This window comes from Acipenser ruthenus, chromosome 3 (assembly GCF_902713425.1).
Source record: "Acipenser ruthenus chromosome 3, fAciRut3.2 maternal haplotype, whole genome shotgun sequence".
NCBI classification, from domain to species: Eukaryota; Metazoa; Chordata; class Actinopteri; order Acipenseriformes; family Acipenseridae; genus Acipenser; species Acipenser ruthenus.
Genome location: NC_081191.1, coordinates 77,568,644 through 77,591,684, shown reverse-complemented (window position 1 = coordinate 77,591,684; position 23,041 = coordinate 77,568,644). Strand labels below are relative to the sequence as shown.

The 23,041-nt window shown below is 37.5% G+C and overlaps 1 protein-coding gene across 1 annotated transcript; it reads right to left on the bottom strand.

Annotated features, from left to right (window-relative positions):
- Positions 1-649: 649 nt before the first annotated feature.
- Positions 650-22,811, bottom strand: ankrd33ba (ankyrin repeat domain 33ba). The gene is made up of 4 exons (XM_033992868.3): positions 22,006-22,811; positions 7,583-7,712; positions 6,679-6,819; positions 650-4,007 (listed from the first exon to the last, which is right to left on the bottom strand). Exons 1-4 carry the CDS (start codon positions 22,435-22,437, stop codon positions 3,163-3,165), a joined length of 1,548 nt encoding a protein of 515 aa, XP_033848759.3. The 5' UTR covers positions 22,438-22,811; the 3' UTR covers positions 650-3,162.
- Positions 22,812-23,041: the final 230 nt, after the last annotated feature.

Below are 23,041 nucleotides of genomic sequence, written 5' to 3'. Positions count from 1 at the left end.
TGATGGCCTTAAGTCTGTTTTTTTGGAAGCAGAGATACTGTACTATAATTTATAATTTGTTGAAATTGTCTTTAGAAAGCTGAAGAAAAAGCGCTTCTGAAATATTTTTTTCATTCAGCGATGTGACGTGAGCACGAGGTTGCTACGTACTGGTACATGTACCGTTGCTATATTGTTGCTATGCAAACGTACCATTGTTAAGGACTTCTGATTCTATGGTGCAAAATAGAAATATGTGACATGATTGTATTTTAAGAAATCACAAAATCAAGTTTTAATCATATCCTGTATACCACACACCCATTCCAAGAGATTAAAACTGGGGTCTCCAATCCTGGTCCTGGAGGGCCAGTGTCCCTCCTGGTTTTTGTTTCAACTGTGCCCTAAATTACTTAATTGGACCAATTAAGTGCTTATTAGAAGCTTAATTGGTTCAATTAATTAATTTAGGGTACAGTTGGAACAAAAACAGGAGGGGCACCAGCCCACCATGACCAGGATTGGAGACCCCTGGATTAATATATAGTTCTTGAGTGGGGTAATTGACAACAAAAAAAAAAGTAAACACAAAAGGCAATAAGATGCACAGGTATTTTTTTCTTATTATTATTACTTATAGGCGGTTTTACAAACCTTTTTTAAATAAATGAATAAATGAATAAATAAATAAATAAATAAATAAATAAATAAATAAAAAATAACGGTACAGAAATTAGAAAAACCTTTGAAAATCAGCCTGTTACCTTATATGCACCTGTGAACATTTTAATACAGATGCACGTGTGTAGTTGGTGTTACAGCTTATTTGTAGAAGAAAAAAAATCACATTTTTAACCCATCTTTTGTCTTTTTGTGTTGTTTTCCTTAACATGTATTTACACCCCTTAACACTAGCACCGCCATAGCCGCTTTTGAACAGCTTTTGCAATTCAAATTTAAATATCTCAGTGTATGTGAATATCTCGTGCATGTCCGTTCTTAAGTGTTACTAAAGATTTTAATTAAATACCCATACGGTGTTTCAGCTACAGAATCGTAAACATGAATAAGTTATAAGCACTTGCTTCTTCAACCGCCAGACCCGCAGTTTATGCACCATATTGAAATCAATACAATATAGCCCACAATTTAGCCTGGGCTTTGTAATAAAATCAGTCATTGTGAAATAGCCTAGTATTATAATCCTGTTGCGTGCTTGAAACACTGATGAAAGTCATTCTACACATCTTATATTGTTATTATTTACACTACATTTCTCAGGCAAAACGACTGTGCCACCCTATGTGTTGGTGCAAAAAAAATAAAAAATGTGCGTATCTAAGCCCTCTGCACAGATCAGTGACCATGGGGACTGATGCTAAACGAAAGGAAGAGACTGTTGCATTTTACAACGCAACGAAGTACGGTGTGTATATACTGGATCAAATGGCACAGCTGTATTCTGTCAAAGGTGGTACTCGCAGGTGGCCTGTGTCTGTTTTTTATAATGTTTTGTACCTGGCGCTTTGGTTTTGTACAAGGAGTGCACCGGCAGCACAATCACTCGGAGAAGCTTCATTTTGCAGCTAGCCGGGAACTACGGCAGAAACATTTTGATAAGAGACGAAAGCCGGCTGGCAAATGCCCCTCAACCTTCAGCCAGCGCTGTGCCCACTGGCACACGGAATAAAAGACAATGCCAGGTTGCTAAATGCAATAAAAACAGAACTTTTGATGTCTGCGCCCGTTGTGAAAAGGCATTCTGTGGCAAATGCACGGGTACGGTTGAAAAGCGTGTTTTCTGCGTAGGTTGTACTTCGAAAGCTGTAGAACGCTGAACAGATAGACAGAGCCTTTGAACTGCTTCAGTCAAAGCGCTTTCACGTTGCGTAATTTATGTTATATTTTTGTTTTATGCTATTTTTAAAAGTAGTTATTTATGTTTTATAATGGTATATGTGCATACAGTTTTCTACACCTGTTTACACAGAAGTTTATTGCCTGAAGTTTATTTTATTAGTTTTCACGTTTATGTATCTGTGCTCTTTTTGAAAAAAAAAAAAGTTTTATTTTCAATGTAAATACGGCGTTTCTACTCAGAAAATGTTATGTATGATGTTCATAAATAAAAAAAAAAATATTAAGTTATATCTGATTGTTTTTCATTTTCATATCAAACCGTTTTAAAATGGAGCCGCACATTTTGCAGGTGCGGCAGTTGTATGTAGTCCGAAATCTCGGCGGTTCTAGTGTTAATGTTTAATGTTTCAAAATGTGCATATTAGGTATGTTGCTATATAGTGTAAAACATCAGTGACTGTAGATGCCAATTTAAAAAAATGTGCCTTTGGTCAAGGCGATTATTAGCAGCAGGCATCTTTTTGGAAACCTGGCTTTTATTGTCTCACTCAAAGCAACACCAAATATTCAGGTACAGTTAGCAGCAGTAAGTGTTATTCACAATATCCGCAAAGGTTTAAAGACAGCCTTGGGGAGACGTTTAGTCAAACATTGTGTAACCCTCAGACATTGTTTTCCTTAACAAAGTCAGCATCCTTTTAGTAAGCAGCAGTGGAACCAACAGTAATCAATGAACTTTCCTTTTTTTTCTCTTTTTTCCTTACTATCAAGAGTAGAGGGAAAATGTGTGATATGTTTCTACTTATGTTTGATCTGCATTAAAACATAAACCCTACATTTTTATTGTAAAATAATGTTGCTGTCAGCATAAGCAATTATTTTTTTAGTATTAAGTACCTTCCACAAAACATCACACAAGACTTTTGCAGCTTAGACTTTAAAAACAGCATTTTGTTAACCCCTCCAATCACCTTTACCCCAGAAACACTGGTGGATAATTGGCTTCCAAAGTTATGCAACTGTATGAATGTCCTATATTTCCATGCCATTTCCAAAGTTTAAGCGCAACACAGAAATCCTGGTTCTTCAAATATTTCTGCTGGTTTTGTGTGAATAATTTCAGACTGTCTCCCACTTAAACAAAAAGCATCATCAGCTTCAAAATAAATAAATAAGGGAAAAAATAAATATATAGCCCAAGTAAGAAATTCTGCAAAGCAAATTTGAAACATCCTAGAATAGAATTAGCTTAGCAGCAAGCCCTTAATCTGTTAAACCTAATCTTCAACAAAAAGTCTTTATAGCCAGGGCTGACAGGAAAGGTCACACTTTCTTCCCTGCAGCCAAACGTTTCTGGATTGCTTCCTCAGCTTTCTTCCTCTCCTCCTCTTCTGCCTTCTTCCGCTCCTCCTTTAGCTCCTTGTACCTCCACTTGGGAGGCTGAAGAAACTGGTTATCTTTACAGCTGCTTTTTCTCCTCACCTTCTCAGGCTCATAAGTGGGAGGAGGTGCTTTGGACACTCGCACCTTGGGCACCACAATGCCGGGGCGCACGCTTCTCCTCCTCAGCAGGTGCAGAGGCAGCAGGCTGCTGCGCCTCACAGCCACAGTCTTTGCTGAATTGACATACAGACTGTTAGGCTGCAGGCTGGCCCTCCTGTCTTTCTTTTTAGGAACCAACAAAACCTGTGAGTTCTGAAAGAGCTTCTTATATTTGTTGAGATGCTCAGGGCCCTGATTCTTTAACTGCTCTACCCGTTGCTTCCTTAAGATCTCCTGTACAGAAAAACGCTGTTTGCCCACAGAGGGCGGGCTGTCAGGACACACTGTTTGGCAGGCTGTTGCTATAAAAGGGCTGCCCAGGCTTGTTGTCATCCTAACCATATGGTCCATGACACCATTTTCTTCAGGGTCGTGGGGTAAGTTGAAGGTGAACATAGAGCGTACTCTCTCCGAGAGCCTCTGTAAGCAGCCCTTCTCCACTCTTGCCTTGGCCACTAGCTCCTTGAGTCTGGGCCACTCAGGTTTATAAGAGGCAGAGAACTGTTCCGGGCAAGGCCGGACCAGCAGCCGGTGTATCAGGTAGGCTGTTTCGAAGCGTCCAGTGAACAGCGCCCATTCTCTGGGTGTCAACATCCGACCAGGGTCTGTAGCTTGAAAATCTGCACCTAGTGAGAGAAAACAGGATAGTAAAAAGTGTGTGAAATACAGTCGCAGGCAAAAGTATTGGCACCATATACGTAATACAAGGTCATTCAATTCAAGAAAAGATGTGAAATACAAGTATTTAGTGAACATTAGCCACTAATTAATATGACAAAGACCGATATACACAATTTCTGGTAGTTTAACAAACAATCTTAATTTTTTTTTTAAAAGCACTTGAGCAATTTCAATGTTTTGCCAACACAGCAGATGATGGTCAATACAAAGGAGTTGGATTCATGTTTGAGAAAAGCACTCGTAGCAAACTACAACAAAGGAAATGGCTAGAAGAGTATCAAAGAAATATAGAATACCAAAAGCCACATCAAAAAGTACCACAGAAACGTTTGAAAAAAGTGAACGTCCAAAGAAAATTCCAGGTACAGTAGGTAGGAGAATTGTCTGTGCAGCAAAAATAAATAATAGTTCAACAACCGAGGGCTCAATGAAAGATTTAGAAGCACAGGCATAATAGTGCAGAACTGTACAAAGGAACTTGAACACAGAACAGTTGTATGCATTTAGACCTCACTGAAAATGTACAAAACAACCCATCTAAAACTTGCAATAAAAATTAAACTAAAATATACCTTTTCCACAAAAATGGATCACTGTAAGTTTGGGGGAAAAAAGTTAAAGCCTTCAATGTAGAAATCACCAGATCTCAATCCAATAGAAATGCTTTGGACTGATTTGTCTCAGCTGAAGGAAATATGGGCCCAAATTTTATTATTATTTTAATTTTTTTAGCAGACGCCCTTATCCAGAGCGACTAACAATTGTTACAAGATATCACATTATACATATATCACATTATTTTTACATACAATTACCCATTTATACAGTTGGGTTTTTACTGGAGCAATCTAGGTAAAGTACCTTGCTCAAGGGTACAACAGCAGTACCCCACCGGGGATTGAACCCATGACCCTCCGGTCAAGAGTCCAGAGCCCTAACCACTACTCCACACTGCTGCCCCCAAATTTCACTAACAAGATGTAACATACTGTCTAAGAATTATCATAAACGTCTTAAAGCTATAATAAAAGCAAAAGGAGGATGAAATACTAAAGCAGGGGGCCCAATACTAAATGAATGTCATGAACAAATACTTTAAATGAAATAAGTTTGTTTTTTGATAAAGATTATTGGTTAAATTACTAGACATTGTGTATTTTGCTTTTTGCTTTATTAAAACGTGGTTCAAGTTTACAAAATGTCCATAATCTGTTACCTTGAATTATAGTACAATAAGAGTATGGTGCCAATACTTTTGTCAGCGACTGCATCAGGGTTATCTTAACTCATGTTCTTTTTTTGAGTCACAGATTACCGTTTTTTCTGTTTCAGTCTTCATCCCCCTAACGACTTTTTACGCATCCGTGGCCTTAGAAAAGCTCTAGTCTAAAGTCAAAGTACATTCATCATTACAACAGAGTGCTCTTCGTCAGCACATTGTATGTTGTTTTTTATTCATGAGTATATTTTTAATTTGTTAAAACAATCAAATACACTTTGTTTTATTCCATCCAATTAGATGTTATAATGGGTGAGAACTGCTTCACAGCTGGTTTCACAGGTCGTCCGATTAGTCTGTGAAACCAGCTGTTGAAGTTTATATTGCATAACTAATCAAATCTTTTATCAGCAACTGCTGCATAGCTGTATAATGCTGCAGAGTAACTATTATGCTGTCAAACAAAAGGAATGCTTAAACAACCTTATCGGTACACACTGGTATTTATTTAGTCTCTAATGATGCCATGTACTTGGACATCTGTAAAACAAATATTTTCTCTCTTTCATACGGTGAGTCATCCAAATGTAAATTAAGAAATATAATTGCAAATATTAAACACAAGATTATATACTATAACCCATGTTCACATTCTCAGCAAAAATCTGAAATGTAATCAGTGTTCACATAATATTTGATACAAAAAAAATGTTTTCCTATACACACTAAGTCCAGCTGAGAAGAAAAATCTACTTTTACTCTGCTCATAAACTGATAATGACTGTTGTATTTGTTAGGTATGGTTTTATATATATATATATATATATATATATATATATATATATATATATATATATATACTCTGTATATATAAAATATATAGTCTATTAATAAATGTGTCAACAACATTTTACAGTAAAGCCCAGGACTCAGAAAGCATTACAGAAACTAGATTTACAAGACAGAAAATATAGTTAATTTAGGTAATGTCACATTTTTGACATTCATATTTGAAGTATTGCCAACTAAAGCCTTTGTACTATTTTTGTTATTTATTTAACCCCATACCACTGTTTTAAGACACAGCTTGTTGAGTGACGCACCATACAGTACCATAGGAGTAATTGTATATTTGTAATGGGATAGATATGGTGCAGATACAGTAATGGGGTAAAGCTCTCATCTGGTCTCTGAATACAGGGTAGGGTAAAGGGGTCTGAAAAGTACAAGGTTCAAAAGTTACAGCACAGAGTACCCTGTTTGATATAATTTACAAGACATCAGTTTGATTCGGTTATTGTTGGCTTTGTAACAGTGTCCGACTAGAACAGAAATCCACTACAGTTCTCTAGCCGCTGAGCTTGTCAATGAATCGCGTGTGTTGGATGACAGTGTACCTGCTAACAATAAGGTTCTGACGCACTCGGCTCGCCCCTGCATTGCAGCTTTCATCAGTGGTGTGAATCCGTATACATTCCTCCTCTCAATGTCCAGGCCAGGGTAGTAATTCAGCAAGTAGTTCAAGATAGTTATGTGCCCTGCAATACGTTGAACAGGAGAAATGTCAGGCAAAGATACAATATGTGGCTATTAAAGGGTAGGTCAAACAACTGCATGAAACTTTTAAAAGGGTGTTTTAGAAGTGACAAGCCTGCAAGATGTTAAAATGATTCTGTTAATTTGTGTGGGAAGTTGGGGGTGAACACATGTTGTGAAGTCTGTTCTACAGAATGGTCTCTTGTGCAGTTTAGGAAACAGAAGCACATGCCAGTCCAGTACCTTCAATGGGCCCTGAGTCAAAGACTGTCAGATCTGCTGTCCTGTCCATCTTTTATTATTATTATTTGTTTATTTAGCAGACGCCTTTATCCAAGGTGACTTACAGAGACTAGGGTGTGTGAACTATGCATCGGCTGCAGAGTCACTTACAATTACGTCTCACCCGAAAGACGGAGCACAAGGAGGTTTAGTGACTTGCTCAGGGTCACACAATGAGTCAGTGGCTGAGGTGGGATTTGAACCAGGGACCTCCTGGTTACAAGCCCTTTTCTTTAACCACTGGACCACACAGCCTCCATCTGTTAAAAACTCTTAAGATTTACAGAACAGGCATCACAGATTTAGGGGATAGTCATTTATTTCTGTGTAGTTAAATAATTCTTCCATTTTGTATTATCTGTAATACAATCTTGCAGTTTGTATTACAGATAATTCATCCATAACTTCAATGCTCAATGACAGATTCTAGGATACTGTAAAACTTAGACGACAAAGTAGAGTGTCATTAGCACTATTCCTTACCTGCTTGGGAAGCAGTTATGAGAGCAGTGTTTCCTTCATTGTCTTGCCAGTTTACATCAATGTAGGGGCATTGAGCAAGATTTATCACTATGTCCACAAAGCCTTGGTAACAAGCAACTATCAGCCCAGTCTGTGAAAAACAAAACAATAACCAGATAATGATGATCTTTATTTATGCTGACATTCTACATCATTACCAAAAGCTCTGCGTCAAATAAATAAAATCAGGGGTACAGTCAGCAATGCTTACATTTTGAATGTTCTTTTGTGGTGTCTGTACATGGCGGTAAAGCTTTAATACAAAAATGCCATCAAGCTGTCGGAACACTTATTAACATAATTAAAATGTTATGACCTCATACACTAGTATTTATATGCAATGTTAGCAATGTTGCTTCAGCACAGCATTTGAAGCTGTTTAACCTTTAAGTTTATCAGAAGTAACTAAAATGTGTCTAACTAAAGTATTTATTGTTAGTTTAAAACCTTCACTTAACTAGGTGAGGTTAGTTTCCTAAATAAGCTATGGGTAATAACATTTTGTTCTAAAAACTAGTTATATATTTTTTTTACTTATAGTTTACTTTCCTTGAAGCAAATTACTCTAGTTAATTGACTAAAGTTAAACATTTGACAAAATAGCATCACATGAATGAGAGGAACCAATCCACAAAGTACAAAGTCAGTTTATTACACAATATCCTGTTTTCATTGCTCCTTGAAGAGAAGCACCAGTAATTGTTAATTACCTTGAATGGTTTGGTAATTTAAAGTGTAGTTATGCAGAAATGCAACCTTCTATTTATTTTAAGTTTAACTGTGTCAGCAACATAAGGGAACCATGCAAACCATGCCAAAAACATGTTAATGTGATTCAACCCCAAGTTCCTGAAAATGGCAGTTCTTGTCCTCTGCCTCAAGGTATATAGATTTAATGTTAATATAGTTTAAAACTGCAAGTTGTAAGCAACGTTGAGCAAGGTCAGATGGTACCACAGTCTCACAGGAGAGTGCAAGAGGGACATCCCAAACTGCTATGCAAGGGGGACTTATTTCCATTTCTGCAACAGTGGCATGAGCAATAGAAACTTGCTCATATGTATCACTCACTGCTGTATATGTACCTCACATGTATGAGCAGTATCCCTGCCCAACAATGCCATACCTGTTTTCCTTATTTGTTTTCCAACTTTAGAAGTTGTGAAAAGAACAATTAAGAAGTGCGTATAACTTCTGCATTACTGTCATCTCTGCATGTTACTGTACATCTGTACCATAAAAAGCAATACCTAAACCATCCCCCATGTCTGACAATGAGATAAAGGGATTCACCGAGGTTTAGATACAGTAATGTAGCTGTATTCCACAAGGCAAACCCTTGATTCTTCCTCCTTATACAAACAAAACAGCACTGGTTTGATTGTATCTGTATTCATTCATGGCAAGTAGGGTTACTGAATTCTACCACATTAGGGCACATTAATGATCCCTGAAAAGAGGTCATGTTTTAATGACCATTTGACCATCTGGCTTTTCCTGTCCAGTTTTTCAGCATGACGCTCTAGCATGGTTCTTGGCTATGTAATATAGTTTCCATTCTTGCTTTTGCCTTTTTAGAAAAGGCTGAAAAATGCAATACTGGCCTATGCCACTATAGCTACCCTTGTGCTATCAAAACCCCTAAATACAAAACCATTAAAGATTTCGATTTACTCATGTCAGTAAAGAACAGTTTAGCACAGATCATTCACTCTTGCACATGGGACCAGAGCATTGAAATGATCAATAGCTGAAAACTACTATTACTGTTTTCTTCTTCTTTGCAATGCTAATTTGCTGGACATTATCAAATGATCAAATTGTGACTATCCTTAAATGGACTTAAAAGAGCACAAAGCGATAACTGAAAACGTTAAGGTGTAATTCACCTTAATTGCGGCCTAGTGTACATGGCGGTAAAGCTTTAATACAAATTGTCAACCAAGGTCTTAGACTGTTATGAAAAGGAATGCGGAGAGCATTGATTCTGTATCAGCTGATTTGTAAAGTGATGTGATGTTTTCTTTCAACTTATGTCTTGATGTTGAGGATATTCATGAGGCGTTACTGTTAGTTTTAGCCCCCAGCTTTTGCACCAGTTGTTATCTGCAAACAGCAGGGTGAGTACACACTGTAAAAACATAATTACTAGGGCTGTACGGTTATGGAGATTTCAGATCGGATTCGGTTCGGTTCGGTTTCACTATTAACAGCTCAGTTGTCGGTTCGGTTTTCATTTTAACAAGACAGCAAAGAGGTTACATTTTTCTTAACGTTTTTAATGAAAATAATCAAATGCAACTGCAAGTTTTAATCATATACAAATATTTGTAATAAAATGAATTATATATAAAAAAAAAATTGCATAACTTAGAACAAATCAGTTGCAGACACTAACAAAATACAATAAACACATCCTTCAATGACTGACTTAAAAGTGAAATAAAAGACTAATAATTTAAAATAAAAAATAAAAAAATGTCACTGTTTTGGGCAACGATATCGCTCTGACATATTTGTCACTGTTCAACCTGAAAATTTAAACTCAGGTAAAAGTCACAACAGGTTTAAAATAAATCTAAATGTATTGCAAATAAACAAACTCATTTCCCTGCTAATCATTAAAAAAAAAAAAAAAAAAAAAAAAACAACTTTAATAATGTATAATGTACAATATTATTGCTGGAAAGCTAAGATTCCAAGCTTTCCAACGATACCGCCCCGTTCGTGTAGCCGCTACATGACTGAGCACTCAAAACGAAACCTAAGCCGTGAACTCTGTCAAATGATGAGAGGCTTAACTTCAGGCATACGTCATTGGAAAGCCCTGAGTCTGTACTTTTAAACAAGCCATGAACCAGGTACGTGGCTTTTACAGTGCCTGAGTAATATCCGCGTAACCTCCGGCACACCGAAATGAATGGGGCAGTCACATATGTCAGTTTTTCGACAGTGAATTAAAATAAAATGTGCTTTCAATTCCTCTTCCGATCACACCAGATGAAACTGATCAGCTGTTCATTCCGTCAGTACATTGTTTGTAATGCACTGCAACAATTAGATATATCAATATTCGTCTTGGCAAATGTTATTAATAATGTCCACATTGCGATTGGTATTCAGTATAATTTTAGGTCTAGATTTGAAGTTGTACGATACTAGCTACCTGCTGTGGAGTGGTCTGAGGCACGTCTTCTTCGACTTCAGCCTTTCGTTTTTCTTTGTTACACAGGGTTTCAAATTCTGTTTTGTGTTTGGCTTGTAAAAAGTTACTTGTATTTCCGCAATTGGCGCTCACCTTTTTAAACACATTTTGCAAGTGCACGATTGTTTATCAACCTGTTTTAAATATTCGAAAACCAAACTTTTATGTTTAGCTGCGGGAGGGGTGCTGCTAGGATTGTCGGACATTTTCAAGAATGGAAAAAAATGTCGGAAAACAGACACGGTTTTAATGCTCCAACTCAAAAATTTAAACCGAACCGACAAACTCGGTTAACCACACAGCCTTAATAATTACAAATATTAAACACAGCATTATATAACTCATGTTCGCATTCTCAGCAAAAATCTGAAATGTAATCAGTGTTCACATAATATTTGCAACAACAAAAAAAAATGTTCCTGTACACACTAAGTCCAGCTGAGGAGAAAAAGCTAGTTGTACTCAGTTCATAAATTGATGATTACACAATTATACCCAAGAAAGACCTTGGTACAGAAGGGCAGGCTTTGGGACAAAAGTGGCTTACAATAATGTTGTGAGTTTCCCTACAGCTGACCCACTATTAATGCAGTTATTAAAATATGTATTAACAGATTTCAATTCATTTCTAATGTTTTTCATGCAAACCCAACCTAACCTGTTTAACATTGGAATGTTGTGTTTCCAAATCCCTACTGAATAATACACTCCTGCCATACGGTCGGTCTTAGGGTTAAGTGTGCAGTTACTTGCAATATATAAGTCTGCAGCTTGTTAAATAATTACATCTTGTTCTATCATCCATACCTAATAGTGCTAAATATAGAAATACTAAAATAAAAGTAGTAAGTTCAATGATATGCCTTTTGAGTATAAGTCTTCCTCAATCTCTTCAATGTTGAAAATGAATTTGTGTTCACATATTTATATCCCTGGGTAGCTGGACACCACCCCACCACCTTGTCAAATCCCCTTCGGGCCCTGGGTTCACAGTGGCTGTGAATTTTGACCTGTCTGGTAGCTGTAATGGTAGCCCCACCCAGGCCTAATCATGAAAACAGACCTTGGAAGTGGATATGCAACAGATGGCTTGGGGATGTTCAGATATGCATACGGTCCCAAAACCCTTAAGTGACCCCACTATTAATCCAGCTTTGACTGGATAGTATTTAGTCCTTACATCAGAGTGGCAAAGTTGGTAGCACGTAATTCTCCTTCGAATGCTATACAAAATCTTGGTATGGGTAACCTGAAATGTTTTTATTTTATTTGCAAACAGTTTTTTTCTAAATTGCTAAAGCACAATTGGTGGAACTCCTAACACAATTATCAAAACTTTGAAACTGTAAATTAACTTTGAAAAACTCCACACATTTCACTCATTAACACACACATTGCTAAATTCTGAACAAGCTCTAAACTCTCTTAACACACTTCCCATTGCCAACACATCTGTTTATGAATCCTCTTTAAAATTCATATTGTTTTTGCTAAAAATCAACACATTTTTTTTTTTACCAAACCTTCCACAGATTGAAATATAACTGATACTACTTAATAAACATTTTTCAAAAGTATCACCAGTTATTCATGCAGGTAGTTCAAAAAGAAAAAGGGAAACCAGACAAAGACTAGCCAGAAAATGGAGATGGCATTTATGGACATATACAAGGCTAGCATGCAGCCTGTTAATGGGGGGACTTTCAGATGTCGTTCAACAGTGAACATACCTTTATACTGATGTGACACGATTGATGTGGGCTACTTTCCATAGATGCAGATATAGCCTTTAATAAATCAACCAAATATAGAAATACTTTTGGGGGAAAAATAGTCAAACACATCCCAAGTCTATGGCTTTGCTTGGAAAATTGTTATCTAATCAGAGAAGTAGATTATTCATTGTCGTTATATATCTTCTTGTGACAAATATCTGTGTAAAGTTAAATCACACCTGGACAAGCAGCCTAAACTGCAAACTGATTGATAATGAGCAAGATTACATTTTCTTAAATATCAAACTTTCAAAATAATAAATACATGTACATTACTGTATGTTATGTAGTGATGTTTTGTAATATAGTTTCAATGTTAGAATGTATTTCATTGTCTCATCTACATGAAGTGTAAACACCCTTTTTTTTCATGTGTATTTACCTTCACTCAGGTTCCCCATTGAAAGACGCCTGATAATTGTGTAACAAGATTTTTTGGTATGTGATCTCTAATGTGTTGTTAGTTTCGTATCTGCTGCATTGACGCTGCCTGCTGAGTGCAGACAAGCTGGATGTCAATGTAACGACCTATCTTACTGTCACATTTCTCCAATAATGTCTAAGTGGCTTAAAATGAATCAGAATGATTTGTATTGGCCTAGATCTGTAGTCTTTCTGAATCACTTTCAAACATAAGCCTCCTTAGTCATTCATGGAGTACTGTGCTGTGACAGGAATGACTAAGTGGTGTTGTCACGGCAGAAACAGGAACACAAACGACAGAGAGAGGTGGAGTTTGGTGGAGCTCAGCATTTAATGAATAAACATACAGAAAATAAACGGTTGTAACAAAAACAGGACACGGCACTATACGCCAAAATAAAGAGACAAACAAAACAGACTAAACAGTGAACAGACAAACGGACAAACACGGTGAGTGAAAACACTAATTACTTTACTTTACTTTGCTTTCTTTTCTCCTCCCTCTCCTGTTCTCCACTCACCGAACACCAACCCCCGACTGAAAGAAATGTGCATCTATATATACTGTTGTGCTGGGATTCAATTACTAATTAATTATTCACTTGAATCCCAGCGCGTGAATTAATTCTGTGCAACCCCGTGCTCACATATTACATTTAACCAGCACGTGAAGTGATTTGTGCCCTCCTCGTGCCTAAATATAAATCTACATTTTTAAATACACGTGAAACACAGACCCGTTTATATCCCGTGTACCAATGACTATACACCAACATTTACACACGCACGCAACATATAACATACACAGGGGGGGCACTTTGCCACATGTGCAAATAAAGCAAGTCTTAATATATGACTGATGCCCAAAATGCAAAACAGAAGTAGAAAAAGAGACATTGTGTTTGTAACAGCACATACAGTCTGCAGGAGACGGCAAATGCAAGTAGTGAGAATGTTTTAAATGTCAAAGGGTGTTACACGCTTGAACTGTGCCAGTCGGTAAGGGCTAAAGCGTGCTCTCAAAGTGAGCAGATCATTGCCAATTGATCACTGTGTACAATTTGCACATTGCTGTGTGCTAGCTAAAAATCTATCCGAGTTGGAGTTGAACAAACGACTTTCTAGGGGAGAAGAATATTTTTTAGAAAGGCTATGGCTAACTCATAAAAATACATTTTGGACTATGGATACGCCCTATATATATATAAAAGTATAGTAGTTTTTTTTTTTATATATATATATAAGATATTAAATATGTTACAAATACAGTATTTACATTGTACTGTACCTGGGAATATAAAACAGGATCATGACAGAGGATATAACTGAAGGTTTCTAATCTCTTAAAAATCAATAACCTGCCCACCCAGTAAAAACATAAAGCATGTTAATTAACAGTTAATTGATTACCAGACTAACAAGTGGAATGTCCTACATAAATAGTATGGCTAGACAGAAAAAAGTAAGTGTGTGTTGCAAATACCAAACAGAAAATGTGATGTATATTCTTTTGTAGGATTAAGTTAAAATAAACATAATAAATTATAATATATTAATTACTGAAATTACCAAAAACACACTTCTGTGCATTGTACACAAAAATTAATAGCATCACACTGTACAACCTCCTTTTAGGCATCCAAGTCCCTCTGACGTCTTTAATATATTATAGCAAAAAAACAGCCTAACTTTTGTTATTATCCCAGGAGAGCTCTGGTGACAAAAGGAATGATATGTGGTAAGTCAACTAAGCATTCGACTATAGGAGCCACCACTTGCAGATTCGAAAGCTTGCTGCAGCCAGTTCAGACAAAAGCTTAAAATGTTCCTGAGACCCTATTGAAATGCTATCCAATGGACTGGCTGACCTAGAAACCATGCTTAATGGTGTGTCACGTATTAGACTTTCTGACGCATAAAACACTTTAAATTAAAATTGATCTTCTTTCCATGTTGTGAACATTTATTGGTGAACATTTATTAAGCTATACATTACTGAGCTAGGGAATTACATTTTTAATTAGTTTCCAATAAACTACATGTCTGACAGGGGACATTGTTATGATGACAGTTAGTTCTTTACCAATCCTGATAGCTGGGCTGTGTAACAGACCATGGGAATGTCTGTGTGTGATGCCCTGCAGGTGAGATGATGTTACAGTGCATTCTCTTTGTTTGTGTAAAGAATCTGGCTCTTTTATACAGCAGTTAACATGCTTACTTGAGAAGGTCCCCAGTGGTTCACCTAGTAAGACACTGCTGGATGGAGTGTGGGGTGTGATCCAATGAGCATCATGCTGGTCCAAATCTTGGTTCTGCCATGTTGGCAATCTTGGTTAGGGTTGGTAGGCCATAGTGAGCACTTCTGGTCAGGCATCAGACAAGGTGCCATTAAAATTGTGGCAAAAACATTGTAAATAAAAAGACTTGGGAACACAAAATAAAAAAGATGCTCATTCAGGGTGGCCTAGTGCTTGCACCCAGCCTTCTCGTGTTACACTGGATTCTCATGGACTGACAATTGACTAGGCTATGCAGGGAAGAGGGTAAAGGGCAGTGCTGTGTCTGTGTGACACAGATTCTGATCTCATCCGGTGAGATGAAGTTTTTACACCTGCTCTATAACAAGCATGGCTCTCATTAAAAAAAAAAAAAAAAAAAAAAAAACCCTGATGAACACTGCATGTTCCCTGAAGATTATTTGTTTACACTACGTGAAAAAGGCCCCAATTATACAGTGCTTCCCTCCCAGCTGTCCAGGAGCCAGCTGTGGCCCAGGTCCACAGGCTTCCCTGAATAAAAGTCAAATAATGCTTTAGTCTTTTATTCTGGCAAACCTCGGCGACATTACACAGTCGAAACACCACCTTAAGTCTTTATAAATGCTGTTTGTCAGTCTTTTATCGAGTTACACATGCTTTAATTGGAGTTAAGTGCCTCTAGCTAAAAGGGCTTTCAACCAAACTTAAGCGACTTAAACACCCTTTTAGCTATGTTAAAGATAGGCTGGTTTAGCTATGTTCATGCAGATAAAAGTAGTTCTCCACTCATGAACCTAATATTCTTAGAGCAGAGATTGTGGCAAATGCAGAGATACTGTTTGAAGAAAAAAAGTGCATCAATAAAACAGAGGGAAAAAAAGCAGAGAACAGAACACGTCAATGTTGTCTCGGTTGTAAAATGAAGTGGCTTGGATTGTCAAAAGATACGGCAGGACAAAATACATGAGCTTAAAAAAAAGTTGCTCATCTCCATATACCCCTTTTCCACTGGCACATCTGAGCCCGGGTGTTTACACTATTTGTTGAGCCGAGCAAGAACCAAAACATTGGAACTTTGGCCTCACAACACATGTGAATCTGGCTCAGAGTCAAGCAGGGCCATGGCAGGGTTTTGGCAGGGTTAATGATTTTCATCATTACTTTGCGTGTCCGTACATTCGAGGAATACCAACAACATGGTGTGCAGGAATTCTGAGGAGAGAAAACATATGAAATAATATATGAAGAATGGTAATGACGAAAAACACAACCATAACCTCTTGATCTACCATTCTCAACTCCAATACAGCACCTCTTAATACTGCATCATCTACATGCAACTCAACACGTTCATGCTGTGCGATGTCTGTTGCACAGCTCAGGCTCTTAAAATGGAAAAACAACTAGGCGTCTAGGTTGTGCAGTGAAAAAGAGACAATAGAGAAGCTGTTAGTACTGGTGTTGACTATTCAGTCTGTGTTTCAGCACCAGCAGAGGCTGTATATAGTACAATTCCACTTAAAACAATGATTAGATCAGAAGGACACGATACATCTGCCAAATCCATGCAACACTGCGACACATTTAAGGACACTGCTAATATTTACAAGATCAGGTGCTGCATATTTCCGCAAGGTCTGGCTCTTTAATTTCCCACTCCTGATTTAAAAAGTTTTGCATCACCCTACAGAATTTACAAATTTTGCTTCATAAAGTTAAAAGAAACCTGCTAAATAATGTTACGTTAACATATTGAATTAAATGCCACTTTGTTGTTTTCCATATACTTAAAGAAAAACTGACAAAAATGTAACATGAAATACTGTAGTAGTATTATGGCTTCCGGTAGACTCTTGCAATCTCATTTTGTAGTTTCTTTCATTATATGATGTTAAATCAAATATCTAAATTATATTCATATACAGTAGTTTTTTTTTTTTTTTTAATTTTGTCTCAATCCTAAAATTCTAGGTGATGCAAAACTTTTGGCCTGTGAACCGGCCGGCACTCACGGTCGTTTGTTGCCCCTTTAAGAATAGACCCGGACACAGGAATGTTTTTTCTGCACTGTCGTGCTATTTTTAATAAACACAATAAAATAAACAAAATACAAAATAAACACCTAGTTCTATACAAGCACTAACTAGACACACAGGAACCTAACTAACACAGGACAGCTAGGCCGTTTACCTGCAACACCAAAAAGCTTCACCCAAACCACACAGGTTTAAACTGCACATGCTTTCCTCTTGACTGCTCGGAAGCAGAGCACCTCTCCTGCCTCCTTCTACTCAGCAGCCTTAAGCAAACTAACTGCTTCTGTTTTATACCCTGCACCTGGCTCTAATTTAATAATAATCACCAGGTGCAGGGGATAATTAAACAATAAAACAATTAACAAATTTAATCAAACAATAAACAACTAAACTAAACAAATGTACCTACACACATGTTTTCTGCAGGGAGGATTTAACCCCCTCCCTGCTGTCTTACAGGCCATAGCTGTAGGTTAGGTTCAAAACATCTTTTAGACCTTCAGGGCCTTCATTCCTGCCATTAACAAATCAGTTGTTTCTTCTAATGACCGATATATATATACAGTACTGTGCAAAAGTTTTAGGCAGGTGTGAAAAAATGCTGTAAAGTAAGAATGCTTTCAAAAATAGACATGTTAATAGATTATATTTATCAATTAACTAAATGCAAAGTGAGTGAACAGAAGAAAAATTTAAATCAAATCCATATTTGGTGTGACCACCCTTTGCCTTCAAAACAGCATCAATTCTTCTAGGTACACTTGCACAAAGTCAGGGATTTTGTAGGCATATAGTCAGGTGTATGATTAAACAATTATACCAAAAAGGTGCTAATGATCATCAATTCAATATGTAGGTTGAAACACAATCATTGAAACAGAAACAGCTGTGTAGGAGGAATAAAACTGGGTGAGGAACAGCCAAACTCAGCTAACAAGGTGAGGTTGCTGATGACAGTTTACTGTCAAAAGTCATACACCATGGCAAAACTGAGCACAGCAACAAGACACAAGGTATTTATACTGCATCAGCAAGGTCTCTCCCAGGCAGAAATTTCAAGGCAGACAGGGGTTTCCAGATGTGCTGTCCAAGCTCTTTTGAAGAAGCACAAAGAAACGGGCAACGTTGAGGACCGTAGGCGCAGTGGTCGGCCAAGGAAACTTACTGCAGCAGATGAAAGACACATCATGCTTACTTCCCTTCACAATCGGAAGATATCCAGCAGTGCCATCAGCTCAGAATTGGCAGAAAACAGTGGGACCCTGGTACACCCATCTACTGTCCGGAGAAGTCTGGTCAGAAGTGGCCTTCATGGAAGACTTGCGGCCAAAAAGCCAAACCTCCGACGTGGAAACAAGGCCAAGTGACTCAACTATGCACGAAAACACAGGAACTGGGGTGCAGAAAAATGGCAGTAGGTGCTCTGGACTGATGAGTCAAAATTTGAAATACTTGGCTGTAGCAGAAGGCAGTTTGTTCGCCGAAGGGCTGGAGAGCGGTACACGAATGAGTGTCTGCAGGCAACAGTGAAGCATGGTGGAGGTTCCTTGCAAGTTTGGGGCTGCATTTCTGCAAATGGAGTTGGGGATTTGGTCAGAATTAATGGTCTCCTCAATGCTGAGAAGTACAGGCAGATACTTATCCATCATGCAATACCATCAGGGAGGCATCTGATTGGCCCCAAATTTATTCTGCAGCATGACAACGACCCCAAACATACAGCGAAAGTCATTAAGAACTATCTTCAGCGTAAAGAAGAACAAGGAGTCCTGGAAGTGATGGTATGGCCCCCACAGAGCCCTGATCTCAACATCATCGAGTGTCTGGGATTACATGAAGAGAGAGAAGCAACTGAGGCTGCCTAAATCCACAGAAGAACTGTGGTTAGTTCTTCAAAGATGTTTGGGCCAACCTACCTGCCAAGTTCCTTTCAAAACTGTGTGCAAGTGTACCTAGAAGAATTGATGCTGTTTTGAAGGCAAAGGGTGGTCACACCAAATATGGATTTGATTTAGATTTTTCTTCTGTTCACTCACTTTGCATTTAGTTAATTGATAAATATAATCTATTAACATGTCTATTTTTGAAAGCATTCTTACTTTACAGCATTTTTTCACACCTGCCTAAAACTTTTGCACAGTACTGTGTGTATATATATATATATATATATATATATATATATATATATATATATATATATATATATATATATATATATATATATAAAAATACTGGAAATACTGAAAATAGCTTTGAAACAGACTAAGTTATACGTGTAAAAAGTTGTCAAGATGTTATCAATAAAAGAAAAATCACTGGTACGTTATTTAAACAGTTGTAGCAACACGTTGGGGCGTGTATCGCTATATTTTTCAGAACCCTGCTACTTCTCTTTTAGTGTTTACGCACTGGGAGTGTCAATGTGATCCATACATAGTCCTATAAATACTGCTTTATTATTACTATAATCCTCATGGATATATTATTAATATAAATCCAGCTATATTTGTTATCTATTCACAACAGACCTTTATTTAGAACATTGTCCTCTTAATTGTAGCTTGTATAGAATGAGAATGCGTGTGTGTGTGTGCGTGTGTGTGTGTGTGTGTGTGTGTGAATGGTACACTATTCAAATATTTGTATAATACCATATCTGCTAATTGAAAGAACTTCTGACAGATAACTTGGCTTGGAGTCTTACTTGGTGTTGTAGACACATCAGTACAGAACCATTGCATTTGCATTTGTAGTTCCACTGTATTGCAATTTAGTATATGAAAACAGACATGAAGCAACCTTGTAAGTACTACTTTAATGTGTTTCTATTCTACAATTTAGTCTTTAATTATGTAATTTATTTTTGTTATAGCATTAATAGTATAAAAATGACTGAGGTGTGTAATATCAGTATCTTACTTTCAATGGTATTTAAAGGTGTTTCACCATCAATGTTAAAGTGTTATTCCTTATCACTTTTACATTTTGTTAAAAGCGTGATGTGATGTATTACTTGTACGAACATAGTAATTAAATAAACACAAATTACACTCTTGTCAAAGTTTCACCGCAAATGTCCATTAAGTTCTCCACATTTCAAAAAATGCTTCAAAAGCGTATTACGTGTGACACACATGATGTGACTTTCTATATCAACATTCAGCTATGCTACAAGCTGTTCTTACAATAATATTTGACCTGAAAGTGTGCATGTGTTAAGGTAGTGGCTGGTCCTACGAACACAGACATTGCACTGTATAACTTTGTCTCATAAATATTTCAGAAGGAACAAATGAATACCCTGCTCTCAGATGCCCAAGGCCAAGGAAGGTTGTCACCCCTGAACAATTTTTATAAAAACTGAGGGTGTAGGTGTGAAAAACGAGCCTACTATACTACAATAACTCTTCCTATGAATATTATTCTATAAATATACTAAATGAATAAATACCGGAAAAGATACAGATATCTTCTGGAAACAAGCTCTGTCTTGCTGAGCTGCAACCAATTTGTGCCATGAGAATGCACTGAGCATAAGGCCTTTACCAGGGAATCCAATTTGCGGCCCATGGGCTTATGGCCAAAAAGGTGTACCCTACAAAATCAACGTACTCAACATCTTTGTCAAGGTTTCTAATTTGCAATAACCTGTCAAAGCAGTGGATGTTAAAATGTGTAGCATTATATTGCTTTATTGTGTTTGATTCGTTCACATCCCTCCGTCTCCCCCAACTCCACTACTGTAGCTATCTGTGGTACTATCTGTTATGGGGGTCTACTGCCTCGTCCAGCAGGCCCGATGGTAAACCCTCAAACCAAGAGGGTTTGAGGCAATTATTCATCATATAAATCATCAATATAATATTCATTATTCAGATTTCTGTGTTATGGAGGTTTGTCCTTATCTACTGAACTGGCATTACGGCATTTCAATTCATATTAATATCTGTTTCGGAATTATTTCACAATTAGTAAAGCAGGGTTCCAGAATCACCATTTGCTACTCTTAAGACCGAAATGCATTTTCTACATTTATAATTGTAGTGGCTTCACATCAAAAGGTTTTGGACGCCCCCTAAAATAGTACAGTTAAATTAATATTAAAGAACCCCATATAGAAGGTCCATATGTTTTGTGTGACCATTCTGAACAACCCCCACGAACACATATTTTTATTGTTAAATCATAGTTTTTCAGCAGGGGAGTGGTCCTTAAAAACACTTTTCTTTTTTTTTTTTTTTTACAGCAAGCAGCACATTGGAGTTATTATTCCTTAGACAGTAAAATATATTAAAACTATGAACTGAGTTTTATCTTGTGGTTAAACCTGTGAAAAGTGCAAAAGTGCAGTTCAGCATCCAAAAGCCATTGCGCAATATGTTATCCTCAAATAGCAAATAAAAATACAACTCTCTCCTCCCAATGAAAATACTTCCACCAAGGCAAGGGAATAGATTTTCCACTGTGGGGAAAGCTATGCCTGAGCGCAGTGTAAATAAGACAAGCTCTGCCCACCCAGACAGCTGTTTTGGGCAAATTGAGAAGGTTGACCCTGAAGTAAAGAAACAAACATTACTAGGGCAATCATATTAAATTCCTGTTAACCTCCAGTTAGTTTACTGTCAATTCAACCAAAAAAAAAATCTATTCGGCATTCTCTTCTGAGATACATCTGCAAACTTACCCGGTTGTTTTTATCAGTTTCCCTGACTTGATCTTCTGTAACTCCCTGTCTGATCATGACTTTAACCATGAGGGGTTTGTTCGTGCAGCAAGCTTGGAAAAAGGAGATGGGTGTGGGGCTCTCTGAAGTCTCCCCTCTCTGTGTATCGGAGATTGACAGGAGGCTGTCGGGCGGGTAGAACGAATCATCCGAGGCGATACTGCAGGTATCGGGCAACTCGGAAAAATCATCATACTCCTCATAATCATCTTCCTCCTGATCTAAACTCTCGCAACTGGTGAAATGATCAGATTCAACATTTGTTTCCGGGAAAGAAACCTCTGCGTCTGCAACGATCACCACATTGCTCCCACTTTTAGTTTGCTGAATTTGCCCAGTTAGTTTCACAGAAGAGGGTGCTCCTCCATCCCCGTCGTCCGCGATCAGCACCATTTAACGCTCCTATTGATAAAGTTGCCAGGCGGAAAACTAAAGTACAAATCCAAGAAGTTCTGGACCCTCTTGGGTCAACATGTAAACTCTTAAGGCTAAAGTTGGTAATTACAGTTCCATGGTGGCCCACTTTTTATAAATATTCATCCTAGATACCAATTTGGGATATTGGAAAAACAATTCTCGCATTGAAAAAATTGTGCGTATTATAAACCAGCATAATTAGACTGTCAATATGAAAACGAAGTGTTTTCCATTCTGGAAATTCCATCTTCTTGTGGAAATCACCATAAACTTCGATCTCCGCTTTGAGTTTACAGTTCTCATTCTTTTCGGATACAGAAAATTTACAGCTACATCCAGAACCACAACTAACTGAGAGACAGAGACTTTTGCAAAACTGTATCTCCATAATCCGATTAACCTCTCTCTCTCTCTCTCTCTCTCTCTCTCTCTCTCTCTCTCTCTCTCTCTCTCTCTCTCTCTCTCTCTCTCTCTCTCTCTCTCTCTCTCTCTCTCTCTCTCTCTCTCTCTCTCTCTCTGATTGAATCTCCAGTTTACAATGTTGACATCACGAACAATTTTAAAATAGACGCATTTAACT